The sequence below is a fragment of the Strix uralensis genome, chromosome 12 (genome assembly GCF_047716275.1).
Source record: "Strix uralensis isolate ZFMK-TIS-50842 chromosome 12, bStrUra1, whole genome shotgun sequence".
Taxonomy (NCBI): Eukaryota; Metazoa; Chordata; class Aves; order Strigiformes; family Strigidae; genus Strix; species Strix uralensis.
The window spans coordinates 1,524,695-1,545,940 of NC_133983.1; the positions used below are offsets into that span (position 1 = coordinate 1,524,695).

Here is a 21,246-nt window from a genome sequence, read left to right on the forward strand (position 1 = left end):
CTCTGGGCTCTTCTTCACCCGCTCCAGCCAACCATCCATGTGGACTCCACAGTCACTCTCCCTTCATGCCCTGGCTCTGGGATGTTCCAGTCTGGAACACCCCAGTACCAGGCAGACACTGACACACTGGAGCAGGGATGAAGGTCAGGATGCAGAGAGGGGATCCTTCCCAGGGAAGGCTTCATGCACTTGGAAAGGGCTGTAGCCTGGGACATGCAGCCCTTGATATGGAGACAAACAGGGAGCCTGCAGTCCTGGAAGAGGACAGGGAGGCTGGATCTCCCAGAGACCCTGCTCATCCCCAGATTTGTGCAGCCATGCATCTTTCCTTCCCCAGTGGGCATCCCTTGGATCCAACCTCTTTGGGCCACAGCTGGCAGCTTTCCAGTCTCCATCCACTCCCAATGTATAGGGCACTCTGCCTACGGCTGCTCTGAAGACAAAGCACCCCACAGTTCCCCTCCACATGCACTCTGGGGTCCTGGGCTCTCCTCCATGGGCACTCTGGTCCCCCTCTCCCAGCAGTGCAGCTCCTGGTGGAGTCGGTGGCCAAGGTGTCCCTCTTGTCCTCCCTGCCCACCAGATCTCTACAGGCAGACCCAGGATGGGCTCAGACCCGCTTCCCTCCAGCACGTTGAAAAGAGCACAGCAGATTCTTCACATCTTTGTTAGTTTGTTGGGGTTTTTTTTCCAACACAGTAAATCCTCTCTACAGCAACAGGTTAGTTAAATCTGGTTTACATATTGCCATCTTGTGAGTGCTGCGGCCTTGATGCCGCCATGACAAAACCAGGTTACGCTCAGACAGGAAAATGCGTTAAATTCCGCTGTGACCAGGAAAAAAGGAAAACTAACAAAAATCAGAAGAACAAACTACCAAGGAAAACCAAACCAACCAAGGTGAGGAATCGAAGGTGAGCATGGCCAGACCACCTCCAGGGGAACCACACAGCACCGCTTGGATGAGGATGCAAGGGGGAATGAACCCAAAAAGGTCAGGGATTAGACAAACCCTTATATATCTTATGTATAGGTATTTATATATATATCATCTGGAAGGACACACTGAGAAAACGAGAGATCGCAGCGGTATCTACAGTAAAAAGGAGCTACGTAGCTTTCAGAGTCACACTGAGAAGGAAGCACACGGCAGAACAAAGTGGGGGACAAATAGGGACACTGGTGTTTCAGGGTTGCCATTCAATATGGGAGGGGCTGGGCAGGGCATGGGTCTCAGGGCCAAAAGCCCTTATACACCCACTGGGAGCCCCAGGACCCCCCATGCCTCTCGCTGGGGAACAGGGACAGGATCTGGGGGGGGGCGAGTGCTTTTGGGTGGCTGGGTGGGACCTGCTCCCAGTGGGCTGGTTCTGCTTGCCCAGTGGTGGCACCTGGTGGGTCCCCTACAGGTCCCTGCTCGGGTCCCCCATGGACCACCCACAAAGACCTGAGCACTTACTGCCAGAACCAGCGGCTCCCTTACCCCAGTGGAGGAGGAGCTGGGCTCTGCTGCCTGCGGGGTGGGCCACAGGCGCCAGCAGAGGCTGGGTGGCCGACGGCAGGTTACGCGATGACACGGCTCTCCATGCCGAGCGCAAGAGGCTGGATCCACCCAGAGCCAGTGGCCAGATGGGGCCCCGCAGCTCGGGGTGGGGGGGGTGGGGCAAGCCCTTGAGAGATGCCCCACTCAGTGTGCCGGTGAGAGGTGGGGTGGATTTGGGGAGCTGTGGTGGGTCTGGCCAGCTCTGCAGGCAAAGCCAGATCATGGGCAAAGCCAGACACTGGGGTGCTCCCCACACTGTCAGCACTTTGCAGTGATGCACCCTGTGGGGCAGAGGGTGCTGAGGGCTCCCCAGCATTGCAGGGGGGGAGTGTCTCGTCTTATTGCTAATGGCTCCACTGCGGTGACACCCACAGACTGTGGCAAAACTGGAGGGGGGGTTTGCCATGTGACATCTCCAAACCCGGTGGCCTCTAAGCCTGGGCAGCCTCAGCCCAAGAGCTGGGATTAGAACTGCCAGTGTGGCAGGGACAGAGCAAGACAGGGCACACAGTCCCCCTGTCCCCCCGGTTTTTGGTGGCAGGTGGTGATTGTCCTTCTTGCAACAAGGGACCAAGGAAGTGTCACCATGGGTGAGGGCGTGGGCAGAGGCAGGGGGACCCCCACGCCAATCTCCTGCCTTGATGGCTTCTGGAGCAGAGCTGAGCCCTCTCCCCCTGCTCTGGGTCAGCACACAAAGCACATGACCAGGGCGAGGGGACAGTTTGGGGTGCGATTTCTCACAATGCTCAGCAAGTTCTGGGGCAGGAGGTCCTGGGTGTGCTAGCTCTCCCCAGGGAGGGTCGGCAGGGAGAAATGGGAGATGCATCCCCAAGAAGGACCCAGTGACATCCCAGTGAGCACTGCTCCCTGTCCTGTCTTCCTTCTGGTTTGACCAGCCATTGGTTGACCTTGGGGGACCAGCCTACCTCCTGTGTCCTCTTCACGTCCTGCTGTCCTGCCCCATCCCACCATCCTGTCCCCATCTCACCACCCTGCCCCTGCTCCCCCATCCAGGCCCCATGCCCCTGCGATCCACCCTCCCTGGCCAGGGCCAAGCCAATGCTGGGGAGGGTGAAGACCGATGCAGAACCATGTGTGACTGCCGGACGAAGCCAGGAACTGGAGCCAGGAGGCAGTGAAGCGAAGCTCCTCTCCTTCGGTACCAGACAAGGGGATGAGGCCAATGGCAAAGACGACAAATCGACCCCGAAGGAGCAAGGGCCCTGGTGGAGGATGTCCACGGGGCGGGTGGGTGCTGGCGGGATGCTGATGGATGGGAGATGGCTCTGGAGGAGACGTCGGCGGCAGGTGTGGACCTCAGCATGATACCTCCATGGTGTGGTTGATCTGCCCCATGGCCTCAGTGCTCTCCGAGTGGGTGCAGGCACGTGGGCGGGTGCCATCCACCGAGCTGGCGCTGGTGAGGGAGGCCGTGCGGGAGCGTGCCAGGCGGGTCATGCTGGCAGATGGCACTGCACGGGCACAGAGAGACAGCCAGGGTGCTCAGTGCCCTTCGAGAGCCATCAGGACCTGAGCCGACATCGCCTCACACAAGCAAAGCCACCGGTCCTACTCCCCGATGCAAACAACCCCAGGCGCAAGCTTGCAGCATGCGGTGCTGTGACAACATGAGCAGCTCCAGGCTGGCAAGGGACACTGGGGCAGGGACAGGGCACGCTGCAGCAGGCTGCACACCGGGCACATCTCCCGGGCATGCAACCACTAGGCATGAGGCAGCAGGGACCCCTGGCCACCACGCTCCGGGGAAGGAGTGAGCTGGGACGGGAGCTCTCCTGGCTCCCCAAGGTGTGCAGGGAAGGTGACACCTTAACTCCGGCCAGGATGCCCAGCGGGCACAGCTCCTAGCCGGCTGGAGGAGGGCACAGCAAGCACACTGCCGAGACTGTGCCCACACCGGGGGGACTTCTCCGAATGCCATTTCTCAGCCCCCGCTCCTGGCTCAGGGTGGCATCTCAGGCAAAGCAGAGTGAGGCAGAGGGCACCTGGCTAGGAAGCGCCAGCCCCGCACCCAGGCTGCTCCCAGAGGTGCCCAGGCAGCTCAAGGACACAGGCCAGGCGGGCACCATGCAGCAGCGGGCACGGGCCGAGCAGCACTGAGCAGTACCTGTGCCTCCACTCAGCCTCCGATCCTTCAGGTGGGCGACTGGCAGGGGTGGAGGGGGAGTAGGGCAGGGAGGGCAGAGAGAGAGGGTCAGCCGTGCTGGCTGCTCCGTGGGGCCAGGAGCCCCCACCCAGCCCCATGTGTGCATGCACACGGACCTGCACGCACACAGACACACGTGCATGTGCACAGGGACCTGCAAACACACACACACGTGTACATGGACCTTCGCGCACATGCGCACACACAGGTATGCACACACACACACACGCTTGTGGACCTATACACACACATGCACACAGACTTGTGCACGTGGACTCTGCACGTCTGTGTGCACACACAGCCCCTGCTTGCACATGCACACACACACAGACACGTGTGCATGCATGCACAGAGACCCTGTCTGCACACATACGTACACACAGAGCCCTTGTACACATGTCTGTGTGCACACAGAGCCTGTACACCCCACGCCCCTACAAACGCTTGGACAGACACCATGTACACCTGCATATACAACGCCACAGACACGCAGGGGGCGCCAGGCTCCTCTCCTGTGGCAGGGTCAGCACACGCGCACACAGGCACACACACAAGTGCACACGCAGGCACACGCCAGCCCCGTTCCCAGCCCTGGCACTCACTGTAACCCATGCCTTGCAGGAAGTACTTGAAGGCTTCGGTCAGCTTGCCGGGCTGTGGGGAGACAGCAGGCTGAGCTGAGGCAGCACCGGGGCCAAGATATCCACTCAGCCCCGAGCTGCCTCCAGCAGCCCCTGCGCAAGATCCCTGTGCCCACCTCAGCTCATCCCCTGCTAGCCAGGGACAGCACCAGTGCATGTCCCAGGGCCCAGTATACCCAGTTAACTGTGGAAATTGTGGGGGCTCACCTGTGTGACCTGGGGCAGCCCACCGGAGTCAGCCATCTGTAGAGAGAAAGTCCTGCTTAGTTTGGGAGGGTGCCTTTGCTGCCCACCCTGTCCCCCGGTACCTGGTGGCAGGATGCCACTGCTGGGGCCACCCTGCTCTCCCTACCTGCCCCCAGCCCCATGGCCAGGACAGACCTGGAATGGTGAGATGGGGACTGGGGCACTTCATGGGTAGCAGAGACCTCCCAGCTGCCCCCTGCCACCCGCCTACCTTCAGGAAGGTGGTGTTGGTGGGATCCAGCTTGGAGTTACACTCCACCTGCAGGCAAGGATGATATTAGCACCCTAGAGTGCCCTGAGCCTGGCAGAAGTTGCCCACAGGTACCACCGCTGGCCCATGGCACCTCAGCTGGCACCTCCCACCCCAGCCCTGAGCCCACAGAACCACCATCCCTTGGATGGAACAGGAGGGCCTCTCCCCTCCCAGGCAGCGTCTGAGCAAGGGTGGGGGCTGGAAAGGGAGGGGAGCAGGGCTGGTGAGGTGTCCCGTGTGTCACACACGTGTACGAGCACACAGGTGTGCTCATGTGCATATGCATAGAGGTACACGTGCTGGAGGAGGGTGTGTGTGCGTGCAGCTACACATTATGTACAGATGTGGCCACCTGCACAGTATCTGTGACTGATTGTGCAAGTGTGGACAATCACGTGGCTGTGTGCAAGCAAACACACATGCTAGCCACTGTTTGTGTTCATGTGGCCAAGCGGGGAGTGTGCCTGTGTGCCACCCCACCCGAGTGAGCATGCTGTGAGCACATCTGGGCATATGAGGAAGGGGAGGTTTTCCAGGTGTTGCGACCATGCACAGATGCACGTGCACACGCGCCTACACAAGCAGGTAGGCTTGCACATGAGCATGTCCCCGCAGTCGGGAGCTCACACGTGTCTGAGCAGGCAGCAGACATGAGCATGCCCACACGTGGGCACTGTCTGTGCCACCCCGCAGGCACTATCCCATCACTCACCACCCCCTCTTCAGCAGGCGCGTTGTCTCCGACCACCAGCATCACAGGGCAGCTGGAGGAGGAAGGAGCACAGTCAGGGCTGGGCCTGGGTGGGCTCTGCTGCCCTGGGACTCCCCATGCCATGCCGACACAACTCTTACCGCAGCGTCTTGGCGTTGGGCACAGTTCCAGGCCGGTTGATGTCCAGATCCCTACGGCTGATGGAGGAGAAAGAGGGCCAGCGTGAGCCCATGGGCAGGTGCTGCCACCAAGGCCACAGCACAAGAGCCGGGGCACAGCCAGCTCCGGGCAGCAGCACCCAGCTTCGCTGTCGCAGCACCCTGCGGATGGAGGACCCCACGGCCATCTCTGCCATGACCCTGGGATGCAGCACCCAGCGGAGCAGCGAGCCTCCCCACCCCCTGCACGAGGCAGGAGGAAAGTGTGGTGGGATTTGCTGCTCCCCGCCCCCACCAAGGCGGCTCCAGAGGCCAGTGCAGATGCATTTCCCACGGCAGATGCATTTCCCACACTAGATGCTCTTCCCATGGCAGATGCATTTCCGACAACAGATTTATTTCCCAGGGCAGCTGTGTTTTCCCTCTCTCCCAGGGGTGCTGAGGGCTTGGTGGGATGCAGGGGTGGGGACCCCAAAGCCTGGTACCCGGAGAGACGCCTGGCTTGCAGGGAAAGCCAGCAGAGCTGGCCAAGGATGCCCAGGGCCAGATGCTCGTGGCCCCCTTCCCCAGGCCTGTGCCAGCACCCAGAGCAGGAGGACTACCAGGGCGTGTGCATCCACGGCCATGGGCTCTGGGACATGGTAAGACTCTGGCACAGGTACCACCACTCCCGCATCCCTAGCCAGCACCAGCAGCCAGCTTTGCACCACTGCCTGCCTGCACCAGAGGGTGACGGCAGCACCCAACAGTGGTTAGGATTCCTACGGTGCCCTCAGGGCCACCCAACAGCACTGCAGCCCCTCGCCTTGGCACAGATAGGGGGGCAGCCTGCTGGCAAGGCCACCCGGGGTGCTCACCTGTTGTACATGTTGAGGAAGAGCTGGAGGTTGAACTGGTTCACCACGCTGCCAATCTGCTGCCGGTAACTCTGCACCAGCTCCGTGTTGTTCACCAGCTCTTCCTGTGCCGACAGGGGACAGAGATCAGGGCCAGTGCTGCTGGGTGCCACAGAGACACCCCCGCTCTCCCAGACCTGTTCCTGCCGTGCCAGCCAGCGGAGCAGAGCAGGAGGCTGCCAGGCAGTGAGGCTGGGCATGGCACAGGCAGCACACCCAGGCAGGATGCGGGCACAAGTTGCACGCTCGTCAAGGCTAAGCCCCGGATCAGGCAGGAGGGATTCCAGCAGGGCCTGACTAACCCCATCCGCGGGCGAGGGGCAGGTCCAGCAGCACTGCGGCACCCAGCAGGCAGGGCAGGGTGCAGCCTGGCTGAGCCGGCTGCGACGCTGGGGAGGGGGCTGGTGTCAGGGGGCCGGCAGGACAGGCAGCCCTTACCTGGCTGAACAGATGGGACAGGACAGTGTCCGGCAGCGTGCTGGTGAGGCCAGAGAGCTGTGGAGGGAGTACAGGGAGTTATGGCACCGCCATGGCCAGCTCCAGCCCCAGGGAGCAGCTGGGGCAGGGAGGGGGTGTCGGGGCCCGGCCCACCTTGGCAGCTGCCCAGTCAATCCAGCCTTTGCCATTGGGGTCGATGTTCATGAGGACCAGTCCTTCGACCAGGTCGGGGAAGATGAGCTGCAGTGAGCAAGAGGGGCAACGCTCAGTGGAAAGGGGAGATGCGCCCAGGGTAGGCCCCCACCAGCACCACTGCTCGCGGCACAGGCATTGCACAGGGCTGACGTGGCCTCGTCCTGGGAGCGACGGGACACCTGTGGCAAGACCGCCCAGCCACCACGGCCATGGCTCTGCCATCCCCACCCCCCCATCCCTCCAGGAGCTTTCACAGTGGCACAGCCTGCCCAGCTGTGTCAGCTCCTGCTCTTCCCCATGCCCCAGGTTGACAGCAGGTACAGGCAACTCAGGGCCAGCCCATCCCAGCCCCAGGCTCACCGCAAACTTGGCCAGCACGTAGGCTCCTGCCCCAACACCGATCCCAATCACGTACTTGAACCTGGAAAGTGGAGAGGTGCGTATGGGGGCACAGCAGGCTCCAGCGTGAGTTCCCGGGGGTGCCCCTCCACCCGTAGCATGGGGCACAAAAAGACATGCAGGGTGCCAGCTTACTGGGACAATTCCCCAGCCCCAACCTCTTGCCTCCTGCCCAGCACCCTCAGCTGGCAGCCATGAAGAGGCTGACTCACCCGAAATGCTGCACCACGCTGGGTAACATGGCAGCCAGCTGGTCCATGGATGGGTACTGGTACCTGCAGCACAGGGAGGCACAGGATGGCAGTTATGGAACCTGCACACAGCAGGAAGGCTGGGACAGGGCAGCTGGGCTGCCCAAAGGGGTCAGGGAAATGCCACCCACTCACAAATCACCCCATTGCCCACCCTAGACCAGTCGGGCCACGGGCTTTGACACAGTTCAGAGAGACCTGCAGGCAGGGCACACCTGCCCAGGCAGCAACAACGCAGTGGGCAGAGAGGTGACATCCCGCAGGCATAGCGAGCCCCTGAAGCTGGCACCTACCCCTGAGGGAACTGCGAGGCTCCTGCCTGCTGGCCCGGCGCATCCACATGGCACACCACAAAGTGCTTCGTGATCTCCTGCATGTCCTCGTAGTTGAAGAAGGTGTTGAAGCAAAGCTTGTCTGTCAAAGGGCAGGCAGGGATCAGAGACCACACGGCCCAGCACAGGGGCCTGGCAGGCCAGGGGAGCATGGAGAGAGGTCGCCTGCCCTCCCACTGCCCTTCAACTGGGAGGTGACATGCCACCAAAGCCCTCCCATCCCCTTCCCTCCAGGCAACTCACCCCACAGCAAATACGACAGCCACTGTTAGCAAGGGCTGCATCCCTACTGGTGTTGGGAGGCATGGGGATGGGCAGACGTAGCCAGGAGGATGAGGGGTTTGGGGTGAGACTCGTCTGCTTGGAGGGATGGGACTGGGGGAAGCAAAGCCCAGAGTTGTAGGACCACCCAGTGGGCAGTGGGATTAGCAGCCCCATCCAAAATCCCCAGAAAGGGCTCAAGCAAACATGGGATTTGAGAAATGACTGCAAATCTCCCTGCTTGGAAACAGTCAAAGAAATAGCCCCAGTGCTGCTGTGGACAGGCCACCACCATTGCAGAGGGATACAGCCATTGCTGGGGCTTGGAGGGGTCCTGCCCCATGGCATCGGTGCCAGGACATCCCTCCCAAAACATGGGGGCGAGGCAGGCTGTAAGGTCCATCACAGCCAACACGACACATCCCTGGAGACGAGAGTGCTGCTGTGGTGGTGAGGCAGTTCACCCGGCATGACGGTGACTCAGCCCCGGCTGCCAGTGGAGGGCGAGATGCTTCTCCAGGCTCACAGGGCATCACAGCTCAGCCAGGGGACACAGCCCGGGGCAGGGGTCTGGGGTGCAGGTCCAAGGCTGCAGGCTAACAGAGTGCAGCATCTCCACATCCAGAGCCCCGGCTCAGGGTCTCTCCTTCCCAGCTATTCCACGCCTCCTTCAGCCCCCACTGCACCCTGCCGCCAGCCCTGCCCGTGCTCTGAATACCAACGGGGCGGCAGCGGCGGGGCCCAACCCGGCATCCCCCATGCCCGCCCTTGCCTGGTGTGGGCAGGCAGACAGCCAGCGCCGGGGTGGCCAAGCCCTCCTGGCTGTGCCTGGCCTGGGCTTTGGGTTCAGCTGAGCAGCCAACCCTCCTGGTGCTTTCAGATGCCTGAGGAGACCCAAAGCAGCCGGGGGACCCTCCGTGGCAGGAGGCAAAGAAGCTGAGCCAGAGCCTTTGGCCAAGGCCCCGGCACACGGTGCAGCCCCAGGCTTGCTCCTGCCTGCCCCTGCGCCCCGCGGCCAAGGGACCAGCACTCACGGTTCAGCCCCACATCATGGTACGTCAGGATGGCCGGGCGATTCCCCTTGGGTGAGCCCCGGATGACCACGTGCAGCAGACCGTAGGGGGTCTCAATGTCATGTTCCTGGGGAAGAGGAGAGACGGGGTGATGCCTGCCTGCCCCAAGACGACATCTCCTGCCCCGTCATCCCACCCCTCACCGCTGCTTCCCCGGGGGGCTGGGTCCCATGGGAACACAAGGGAAAGAGAAGCAGCCATCTGGGAAAAACAAGGGAAGGGAAGGGAAGGGAAGGGAAGGGAAGGGAAGGGAAGGGAAGGGAAGGGAAGGGAAGGGAAGGGAAGGGAAGGGAAGGGAAGGGAAGGGAAGGGAAGGGAAGGGAAGGGAAGGGAAGGGAAGGGAAGGGAAGGGAAGGGAAGGGAAGGGAAGGGAAGGGAAGGGAAGATTTGGGATAGGGTAATAGGATTTAGGATTGGACAGGTGTATCACAGGATTGGGTCAAGGGATATAAGTAGGATAGGATAGGATAGGATAGGATAGGATAGGATAGGATAGGATAGGATAGGATAGGATAGGATAGGATAGGATGATCTGAGAGGGCTTGGAAGAGGAAGATCATGGGACAGGACAGGTGGAGCACAGGATGAGACAGGAAATCTTCGAGGACCTAAGACTGAGGGAGTTTTGGCAACAGGGTGGGGATCACAGCATGGCCCAGTTGGCCTGGATTCACTGTGCCTGGGACAAACAGGCAGAGGTCAGACCCCAGACAGCACCCCAGGAAACACTGCAGCCTGATCCCAAAATGACAGCTCAAGTAGCTTTAAAATCCGTTGCTCTGAAATGGCTGTGCCCTCATACAGAGACAAGGACTGCCCCGTGCCTCAGTTTCCCTGGCTGGGAGGGCTTCAGCCTTGTCTCCACGGCCATCATTCCCATCCAGCAAGGAAAACTGGGGCTGCAAGCCCGGGTGCTGCCCAGGGATAAGGGCCCAGGGATCCCCTCCAGATGCCCATGCCTGCCAGCCAGGCCCCTGGCAGTGACCTCAGAGCTGGGATCTGGTGGGTGCAGGAGCATCACAAGCTAAGCAGGGCTGGGCAGAGGATGCTGGCAGGGTGCCCAACTGGCACAGACCTCACTGCCAGTACTGGCAGCCCCACGGATGGGCTGGTGGGAGGGGAGCGGGCACGTGAATGCTCCCATGGGTCACATGCCGACAAGGACTCTGAAGGACACAGGCCTCAGGTGGGAGGAACCACCTAAGGACAGGGTCTCCTCACTGTGGTGCCTCCTCTCACCAAGATCTGCTGTTCCTGAGGGGATGCGGTGCCCGAGGGCAGCTCAAGGGCTCTGTGCACGAGACAACACTCGGCTACCCAAGGGCACCCCGACCCCAGCCCTCATCCACAGCTGTCCCTCCACCCCCCCGGGCTGTATCAAGCAGCAGGCAATGAACATCCCCCCGCAATGCCAGATGGGGAAACTGAGGCAGAGGAAGGGCCTGGCCCAAGGTCAGAGCAGGAGACGTCCATGTGGTCTGATGCTGGGCACAGCGCTGGCTCCTTGCCCATCACCATGCCCACAGTCCCCATCACAGCCCCAACAGCTCAGCCTGCAATCCCGCCCCAAAATCACACGCCCAAGGTGGCGGCTCTTTCCCCAGCACTGCTACCCCCAGCCTCCCCCCGCCAAGCCAGGCACATCCCTGCCTATGGTGCAGCCTCTGCAGCATCACTGGGTACCACAACCCTGCCCTTTGTTGCAGGGATGCTTGCTGCGGGGAGAGGCTAGGGATGCAGGGGATACAGGCAGCGACGGGGGGCACTGACAACCCATGGCCCTGGCGAGGAGAGGCGCAGGGGTCACAGCACCCAGAGGTGTCTGAGAGAGCCCAGTCCTCTCCAGGTTACCCGCTTGCCGCTGCAGTGCTCCCGCCTCACTCGCCCCCCTCCGCACGAGCCTGTTGCCATCGAGTGTTGCCATCACCGCAGAGGCCAGAAACCATCCAAGGGATTGCTTCAAAATGGCAAGAGACCCTCTCCCTCTGCAACTCTGGGGGTGGGGAAGGGGCAGCGTGCCCCCCCCCCCCCAGCAGCACTCAGCCCCAGCGCAGCCAGCAGCTGCACTCGCTCACCCACAGCCTCAGCGCAGCATCTCCGCCGGGCTCGGGGAGGACATGCTCAAGGACAATGCGTCCCTGAAACCTGCGGCACGTCAGGGATGCAGCAGTGGGGCTGAGGGAAGGAAGGGCTCCCCAGCAGCAGGTCCCCCCCTTGCACCAACGCCTGCCTGGCCCACACTGAGCCCTGCTGGGTGCAGAGGTCCAGCCTCGGCGAGCAGAGGAGGTACTTGGGGCAAAACTCCCTGAGAAGGGAGGGCAGCAAGCACGGGAACGGTGGTACCTACCCCATCCCAGCACTCAGGCATGGTGAGGAACCGGGTGGACGAGGATGCGCGGATGGGCTGGGTGGGCCGAGGACGGGGTCCCGGTGTGGGGCACAGCGGTGTGGCGGGCTGGGGTGAAGCAGAGCTCTGCGCTGGCTCAGCCCCTCGCCTCGATTTATAGCGGAGCCCCAGCCCTGCGCTAAGCCCTCCCTCTCCCTTCCCCCTCGACGCAACGCGCAGCCCCGGCAGGTTTGGCCTCCATTGCGGGCGAGCACTGAGATGGAGCCAGCACTCAGCCATTGGCTGCTGAGGGAATTATTCATGCTCCAATTGGCCCCAAATACCCTTGTTTATGAAGAAAAAATGCCTGGTACCGTGCGGTACCTGCTCCATCTTCCCTCCTTCAGCAGACTCAGACAGGCAGGGGTGCCTGGACAGGGTCGCAGCCTCGCAGCACACAGAGCATCGCCACAGCAGATCCCAGCAGTGTTCACCCACACCCATCACACGCAGACACGCGGGTCCAGCCCCACGCAAACATGCAGAATCATGCTCGAGCCTGCACCTGCTCAGACCAAGGCCCTGCAGCAATGCACATAAACCAGGAAGCACAAACCCCCCCCCCAAATGGAGACAGGTAAACGCTAAACACACAGCAGAAGGACACAGCAGGTGTGCTCTGCGTATGCGTGTGATCACGCACATACATGCACAGGAACACACCGACACACAGCCGACAGGCAAAATCATGTCCCCCCACACGTCTGTGCATGCAAACTTTGCAAAAGTAAATACAATGACCCATGCTGAAGCACATGAACCCCACAAAATGCTTCTGCATACCCCCACAGGGCTGGCCTCCGTGTGTCTGCGTGGGACATGCTCCTGTACATGTATGTGCACGGCCACACGTGTATAAGAAGCATGCCTGCTGCATCCTTCTCCCATGTGCTTCGCGTGGATGCCACGGCCATCAGTCGTGCCCGCGGATGCACAACGACCCGCACACATGCAGAACCTTGTGCACATGTGCATGGAGGGGCACACACGCGTGTGCACATGAACACTGCCCAGATACCCGTGTTACCTGACCCCGCAGCACAGTCATCCCGTCCGCTGCAGGACACTGGCATGCAGGGGATGGGCAGGATTTAGCCCCAACTGGATGTTGCCAGGGGCAGGTAACTAAGGCAGGAAACCCAGCGGCGCCAAGGGGTCAGACCCTGCCCCTGGGCTGACACACACTGAGTGCACACGCACATGTGTGTGTATGCCCATGTGCACATGTGCGCAGGCAGATGGTTTCTGCCCTGATTCCAACGAGGCTTCGTGAGAGGGCGAGCAGGCAGCTCGCACTCACAGATGGCCTCATGCTGCCACAGCCCCAGAACCCCCTGGCAGGCTCTGGGTGCCACCCCCCTGCACTCTGTCTGCCCCTGCCCAGCTCAGCACCACTGCAGCACAAATCTGGGCAATTGTGGATGGAGAAAGAGTCCCGTGGTCCCTCCAGCGCCTGCCTAAAGGGGCTGGAGAGCCACGTGCCAGTGCCAGCCCAGGGCCGCATCCAGCGGGGACCCTCCACCCTCCTGCCCACCACAGGGGTGCTCCATGCCAGCTGGAGCCTGACATCACCTCTGCATTGTCCCCACTCGGGCAGCTTGCCACGGCTTGCTTCCACCATGCCCTGGCATGCACCGCAGCCATGGGCAGAGGGGGTCCAGCCGCCAGCACCAGTACATGTACAGGCTTACCCGCATGACAAAGCCCTGTGGCCTCTTCCGAGGCTTGTTCCTGGGGAGTCTCTGATGTCTAATAACAGGGCTGAGCCACTTTTCCCCGGGAAAAGCCCCTTCCCTGACCTGGACAAATGATCACCAAAGCTGGTGGGGAGCCACTGAAAGCAGTGTCCTGCAATCAAGTCAGGGCTGGGCAGCCAGGGGGTCTGGACGTGGGAGAAAGGACAGACAGGTGGAGGGAAGGCATCCACCTTGCCTCCACCAAAGCGGCTGTCCCGCAGGGAGTTCACACCCAAACCCGGAGAGATGCATCTCTGCTAACGAAGGACCGGGTGTGAGGGGGAAGCCCAGCTCCCGGGTGGTTCCTGGCACAAGTACAACGCCGTTTGTGGGTCCAAGAGCCATTTTTGCTTTCCTCAGCCCTGCTGCCTGTGGAGCCAAAGAGCACAAGCCTCTGGGAAAAAGCAAGAGATGCAGAGGGGGATAAGCAGGCCAAAAAAGACAGAAGGTGGCAAAATAGAAGGGAAAAGGGGTGGAAAAGCTGACATGAAGTTAAGGCATGAATGCAGAAGGGTGGCAGGGAGATGGGAGGGCTCCCGTCAAATGGCATCACCACCCCGTTGGCTACTAGCCCATCCTCCTGGCAGGTGGCCCAGACCTCCAGCAGTGCCAGGGCACCCAGGTCCCAGGGCAGAGGCACCTGGCCCCTGCACTCCTGCACCTTGGCTTACACCAGCAGCCCCAAGGGCTTTACTTCAGCTGGCAGCAGCAGTGGGGATCCCCGCTCCCCCCAGCTGCCCCAGCCAGGCCAGAGCACCTTGGCAAGAAAGCAGTGACTAGCTCTGGGGAGGAGCAGAGGGTCAGGTGAAGAGTTAAGCTGGGGGGAAGGACTGAATTACCCCAAGGAGCTGAGCCTAGAAAATGGGGTAAGATCTCGAGGAAGGGCAGGCAGCCCGCAGCCTTTGCGGGGAACTGACCTGTAAGTTGGGGAAAAGAGGGGGTTGCCCCGGCACAGCCTGGGAAGCTCATCCCATTCCCATCCTGATACTCCTGGAGGGGAACCAAGAGGGCACAGGGCCTGGCTGGCTTGGGAAAAGCCACCTTGATCCTTGCCCAGTTCATTATTTAGGTACCGAGGCCATGCAGGCACATCACTGTGGCATGTGCTGTCCAGACCCGCTCCACTTGGGCACCATGGGGGACACAGTTCAGCGCCACTGTGATTGTCCTAGGAGAGTCACTGCTCTTTAACATCCCCTGCATGTCAACCAAGCCCTGCCCTAGCACAGCTGAGCGAGAGCCATACTGGTGCCCGTGGTGCTACCAGCAGCTCCAGGCAGCCCGGCACTGCCACCTCCCTCTCCCTCCTCACCTCCCTCTCCTTCCTCACCCTCACTTTGGTGACATCAGGGCGTGTGGCTTCCCCTCCAGTGGTCAACAGGGACCCTGAGCAAGCAGAGCAAGGAGCAGCCCACACACTGTCACTCCCAGCCCCAGCATCCCGCCAGCTTTGGAGCTGCTGGGAAGGGCGGCATTTCTTTTCTACCACTGCCAAGAGGCCTCTAAGAGGGCCACCAGAAATCTCCTACTCTGTGAACCACCGCAGCCACCACTCAGCATCCTGACAAAAGTCCTTGCTCCCCGTCTGGCTGCACCCTGCCACGCGCACAGGTGATGGAGGCTGAGTGGGCCAGCCCCAAAAGCCTGGGCACCACTTCGGGTCTGCCAAAACAGGGACCTGGGCTCCCCTGCCCCTCCCCCAGGAAGAATGAAATCCAGATTTATTTTATCCTTGCAGGTGCTGCTGTTTCAGTGCCAGACCCTGGTTCAGCCAGCACCAACCAAGCCCACCCTCCCGGTGGTCCCAGCAGCTGGCAAAGCAGCAACATAAAACCTGAATGCAGGTTGTATGGTTGACACTAGGTCACTGGTGTCCCCTGAGAGGGGGCATGCTTTGGGAGAGGGACAGGCAGTGAGCTGGGGTTTGGCAGCCCCGCTACCCTCCCTCCCCATCTACCAGCACCCCAGTCTCTGCAGGGATCCTGGTGCAGAATGAGCTGGGGCAGAGGTGTGAGAGCAGCGAAGACCAACATGGGAGCCAGGCACATGTGGAGATCCTGCAAGCCCCGAGGTCACGTCATGGGGCTCCACCAAAGCAGCAAAACAGAGGTACAAGGTGGGCAGGTGCCAGCCAGGGGAGCGGGAACCCTGCTCTCCGGGAGAGGTGGGTGGTACAAGGGGCAATGCCCCAGCTCTCCAAAAAAGAAAGAGGCTTTCAAACATCCTTATGTAAGCAGGGAGCTGGCATCGCCCAGGAAACCATTGCCATGGCAATGGTGGAGTGGCTGGAAAAGCAGCTCAGCCCTCCTGAGAAGAAATCGCCTGTTTTAAAGAGGTTTTGTCCCGGGCTTGTCACCAAGTGCCCGCCAGCTACATCCAAGTGCCAGCACAGAGCATGTCTGGCAGCACCCCCCTGTCCCCTCCTGCCAGTGACCACAATAGACGTGCAGTCCCACGCACAGACACCCACCAGGCACTGCGTCCCCACGGAAGGTGGGGGACAGCAACACCCCTGGGCCCGCTCAGCGCCCCGCAGCCTTCCCCAGCCACAGGCTGCTGTCCCACGCAGGACCCAGTCGGGGGGGGCACCCCCCGTGGCTGCTCCTACCTTCCAGTCTGTGTCCACAGTGGAGAGGAAGACATCTGAGTTCTCCTGGGGAGTGAAGGAGCCGTTAGGGACAGAGACATCCCCCCGCCGCAGCTCACTCCCGTGACAAAGCCCCCCGACACCACAGGCACCCACTCCCCGGGGCAGCACTGGCTGCAGGGGGACACAATGCCCACACGTGTGTACACACGCACACACAGCTACAGTACCTGCACACATGTGCATGCACTATCTGCACGCGTGTGTATTAGCCCGTACGTGCACCATCACACACACACATCAGCACACCAAGCCAGAACCCGCACTCACCGGTGCGTGCGCGGCCATACAGCACACGTCTGCACACACGTGTGCACCGGACACCACCCGCGGGCGCCCATGAACACCCAATACCAGCACACGCCCTGCCCCAAGCTCCCACTTACATACCCACATCCTGGCACCTCACGTGCAGGAGCCAGAGCCAGCGTGGCCACCAGACTCACCAGCTCGGCGTCCTGGCCCCGCAGCAGCGGCTTCTCCTCGGTGAAGCGCAGCTCATGCAGCCCCGCCATGGTCATCTCCTGCAGCAGCAGCCCTGCCCGGCGTGAGGGAGCTGTCAGGGCAGGTCCTGCCTTGGTCCCCTTTGTCCCAGACCCCCTGGAGCCTCCTGGGTGTCGGACGGGACCTAAATCAGCTTCACTCCACCCATCTACCACGGGGACCTGGTGCTTCAGCTTGTCTGGGGGCCACAGCGAGCCCCTTCGCTGGGAGCTGAAAGCAGGCACGGGGCTGGAGGAGCTCAGCTTCCAGCTCCCACTCAGGTCCAGTTCTCCCAGTTAAGGACATACCCATTTCCAGTGCATGGCAAACTGGGAGACCAACCTGGTCGGTCCATGCTGGTTGTCCCTGTAAGCACTCAACCCAGGGCTAGAATATCCCAATTCCCACCCCAACTTCCAGCATGAGTCAGAGAGAGAAAATCCAAGGTTTTGGCTGGTTTTTAAGCTGCAGACAGCTATGGGTGCAGAGCCAGAACAAGGGGTGATGTTTCTCAGCCATGCTGGGAGGCAGCAGGATGCTCCGAGCAGCAGGGGAGCAGAGAGACAGCCTGAAGTTTGTATTGCAATGATGGGATAAAACCAAATGTTTTTACGCCCAAACTCTCCCTGCCTGTGAAGCAGGTGCTGGCCAGCCAGCAGCTCAGCCCCAGGGCTTGCAGGGACAGACTTCGCTGTGGAGCAGAGGTATGGGACTGGATGCTGCTGACCAGGGCACTGGGACTTTGTACCCCACAACACCAGTGTCTCCAAAAACACCCCCAGGCCAGCTTCAAAAGCAAATGGGAGCAAGGGGGTGCCTGCACCCCCAGCAGCTGGCTGCACACGGAGGGTGACAGACATCGGGGACACGGGACAATCCAGGCTCCCCCGTGTATAGAGACTGGGTGGGTAACTGGCAAGTCCCAGTGCTCAGGATCTGGACCTCAGGCATTTGCCTTCGCTGCCTCTGTCTCCACCCCTTCCCCAAGGCCAAGCCTTTGGACAAGTTGTTGCTGCTCTGAACAGTCCAGCACCAGTCCCACACCCCTTCCACTGCCTACCCACCCTCTGCAATCTCCCTGGCAATACCGGGGATGATACCGGGCTGTGCTAGCGCCACAGCAGACACAGACCCTGCTTCATCCACAGCCTCAAGCCAAGCCTGCTCCACATCTGTCCACCTTCAAACCTGGGTCAGCCCAGGCTGACGATGTGGAAAGGCCAAGCAATGCTACGAGCATTGCAAGGCCACTAGGAATATGGGAGCTGGTCATAAACTCCCCTCCAAAGACAGCTTTTGCTCATCTGACCAGGTTTTCCATTCAAAACCCAAACAGGCTGTGCCACCTGGCTGCTTTCTGCAGACACCACACTTTGCTTTGCTCCTTGGGAGCCATCCAACGAACCAGAACTGTTTGGAGGGAGAAACAGCACCACGAAGCCTCCCAGGAGTCCCAGGACACCCAGCGCCGGGGGTATCCACATCACCCCCTGCACAAAGGGGCTGGGGGCTGCACAAAACCCCAGTGGGGACCGGTGCTGAGAGCCCCATGGAGAGACACACCGCTGGGGCATGTTGCTCCAGGCTGGGCTGCTGCTGGGGAAATGGCTTTGTGCAAGGGGACAGCCCTCGCCTGCAGCCCACCAGCGCAGCCAAGACTCTGAAGCCCACAGAGCCACTGACCAAGCAACCCTGCGATCCCCTGGGGCACAATCCCGAGGTTAAAAAATGGGAGGAAAATCAGCCTCACCAGTAGCTGGGTCTGGAAGAGAGCAGGAGTGTCCCACGCTGACCGCGCCAACCCACTGTGTGGCTGCACCCCCGGCAGCTGGGAACAGCACTCAGTGTATGGTGAATGCCTTTATTAATTAAAGCCTCCAGCTAATATGGGAGGGCGGGTGGCTGAGCAATGAGGAAAGGCCCCGTGACCTTGCTTGCATGGTGTGGGGAAAGCTGGCTCACAAGGGACATGGCAGAGCCCTACGCCAACCAGCGTCCCCAGTGCAGGATGGACAGTCACCTAAAGTGGTGCTGAGCACGGAAATGGAGGAGGGATCGGTACATCAGGGAGTCCCATGGGTGCAACAGCCTGCGAGCAGGATCACAGCCATGCTGCCAGCTTCCCAGGGGTGCTCAGCATCCCATGTCACCCCACAGGTACCCTCGTCCCTGCTCCTGCCAGCACAGCAGTGGGGCTGTGGGCAGCATCACCCAGCCCAGCCAGGCCACCATCACTGCGGAGGGCTGCTGAGGAAGCCATGTCTCCAGGTCTCCTAGCCAAAGCAGCTTGGCTCCTATTGCACTCTGTGGCAATGTGGCTGGCAACGAGTCCTTTTCCCTGCAGCTCACCCCAATGCTCCCCAACGGCGCCTATCCCCGGGGTGCTGCCCCAAGCGCGCCCATCTCAGCTCCCAGTCTGCCTCCCCAGTGCAGTGCCGCCATTTCCTGGGCACAGCTGGGACACGCCTCGTCCCTAATCCCACATCGGTCCCAAACCCAGCGGGACAGCAGTGCTCTGTTCTGGGACTCGTGCTCTGCCCCGCCAGCGCCCTGGCACTGCATGTATAGACGGGGATGGAAACAGCCACGTTGGCTCTGCTTCCCCGGGGATCTGCAGCCCAGTGCTGGCTTCTTGGAGGAGAAACACCTTGTGGTAAGGAAATACACTATCATCATCATCATCATCATCATTATTATTATCTTATCATGATGAGGTGGTGCGGAGGGTCTGATGCTGGGCAGCATGTCCGGTTGGAAGGCAGGGGTCCCTCAGACAATGCACCAACTTCACGGGAGTCTCCCCATGGACCACCTGCTCCTGCCCTAGCGTGGACGTGGCGCCCACGGGATGCTGGCACAGATCCTCTGAGCTAACAGCAGTGCACAGCAGATGGGGAGGCAAATCCGGAGGAGTGAGGGCTGGCCCCTGCCAGGCGGCAAAGCCAAGGCGACCTCCAGCAAGGCGGGGAGAGGGAGGAGGGGAACCTGCAGCCCAATCCGAGACACAGACGGGTGCCCACAGCATCGCCCCCCCGAGCAGGACTGCTGAGGAGCCACGATGGGGTAGAGGAAAACCCCAGTGTGATCCAGGCCGAGCCACCTCCTGCCCCGCCAGTGCAGGACAAACACCCACAGCTTGCTCTGCCCCCATGGAGGGGGGAGGGGGCAGGTCTGCACCCCAGCAGCCCCCACAAACCAGCCTAGCGGTGTGGTCCAACCGGGGAGTGCAGGAGCGGGCAGGGCAGTGTGCGAGACCCACCAGGCTGGGGGATGCGGTGCCAGGGATGCAGGGGCTGAGCATCCCGGGCTGGGGGGGGGGGGGGGGGCAGTGCCAGCGGGGGGCTCTGCGGGGGTGCGCGCTGTTTCGCAGCGGCTGTTGCTAAGAGCAACCTCCTCCCCTTGCCCCAGCCCCGTCCTCGCAGCACCCAGCCAGCGGGGAGACTCCCATGGGAGGCTGGGCCAGTTGGGGACGCCGCAGGGATTCCCCAGCAGTCCCACAGACACCCCCCCACCCCGGCTGTCTGCTTGGCGGACCCCCGTGCCAGGAGGCTGCCGGCTCAGTGCCCCCCCCCCAGCAGCACCAGGCTGGCCTTCGCCCGCTGCAGCCCTGGCACCCCGGCAGGGATCGCCTCCTTCACCCCAGAACCATCGCTCCCCCCACAGCCCGTACCTGGGGGAGAAGAGGCAGGCGGCGGGGGCGGCCGGGGCCGGCAGCCCCATCTCGTCGGCGGGGGCTGGAGGCTCGTCCCCCCCCCCGCCCCGCCGACCCCCGCACCCCAGCGGCCGGCTCCCCCCCGCCTCGCCCCCCCCGGCAGCCCGGGCGGGGAGCGGGTGCTGCGGGCCGGGCCGTACCTGTGAGCAGCTCGATCTTGTGCCGAAGCACCTTCATGCCGGGGCGGCGGGTCCCGGCGCCGCCGCGGGCGGGGCGGGGCGGACGGAGGGGGCGGCGGCGGGCCCCGGCGCGGGGAGCGAGCGGAGCCGGAGCCGCAGCCGGAGCGGGAACCGGAGCCGGTACCGGAGCCGGTGCCGGTGCGAGGCGCGCAGGGCGGCGCAGGGGCGAGGCTGGGCACGGCCCCCGCCGGGCCGGTTCCTCCCCTCGCCGGGGCCGGAGGGGAGGGGATGGGGCCGGGAACGGGGCCGGCGCCGGGGGGTGCCCGGAGGACAATGGGCCCGGGCCGGGGCTGGGGGAGGGGGCGATTACACGGGAGCTGGAGCGATGCGGGGGGGTTACACGGGAGATGGGGCGATGCGGGGGGTTACACGGGAGATGGGGCGATGCGGGGGGGGTACACGGGAGATGGAGCACTGCCGGGGGGGTTACACGGGAGCTGGAGCGATGGCAGGGGGTTCACAAGGGAGATGAAGCAATGCCGGGGGGGGTTACAAGGGAGATGGGGTGATGAGGGGGTTACATGGGAGATGGAGCGATGCG

General features: G+C 62.0%; 1 protein-coding gene across 6 annotated transcripts; it reads right to left on the minus strand.

Annotated features, from left to right (window-relative positions):
• Window positions 1-664: 664 nt before the first annotated feature.
• On the minus strand, window positions 665-20,867 carry NDRG4 (NDRG family member 4). 6 transcript variants are annotated; one of them, XM_074881979.1, is made up of 17 exons: window positions 20,667-20,867; window positions 16,778-16,869; window positions 16,293-16,337; window positions 9,524-9,629; window positions 8,190-8,310; window positions 7,858-7,920; window positions 7,607-7,667; window positions 7,205-7,291; window positions 7,052-7,108; window positions 6,575-6,678; window positions 5,700-5,756; window positions 5,560-5,611; window positions 4,806-4,853; window positions 4,556-4,591; window positions 4,310-4,361; window positions 3,669-3,707; window positions 665-3,015 (listed from the first exon to the last, which is right to left on the minus strand). In XM_074881979.1, the coding sequence occupies exons 1-17, from the start codon at window positions 20,701-20,703 to the stop codon at window positions 2,861-2,863; spliced, it is 1,212 nt and encodes a 403-aa protein (XP_074738080.1). In that variant the 5' UTR covers window positions 20,704-20,867; the 3' UTR covers window positions 665-2,860. The 6 variants fall into 6 exon arrangements, with proteins under 6 accessions (XP_074738080.1, XP_074738083.1, XP_074738082.1 ...); XM_074881982.1 differs by lacking the exon at window positions 20,667-20,867 and adding an exon at window positions 20,485-20,524; XM_074881981.1 differs by lacking the exon at window positions 20,667-20,867 and adding an exon at window positions 18,565-18,654.
• Window positions 20,868-21,246: the final 379 nt, after the last annotated feature.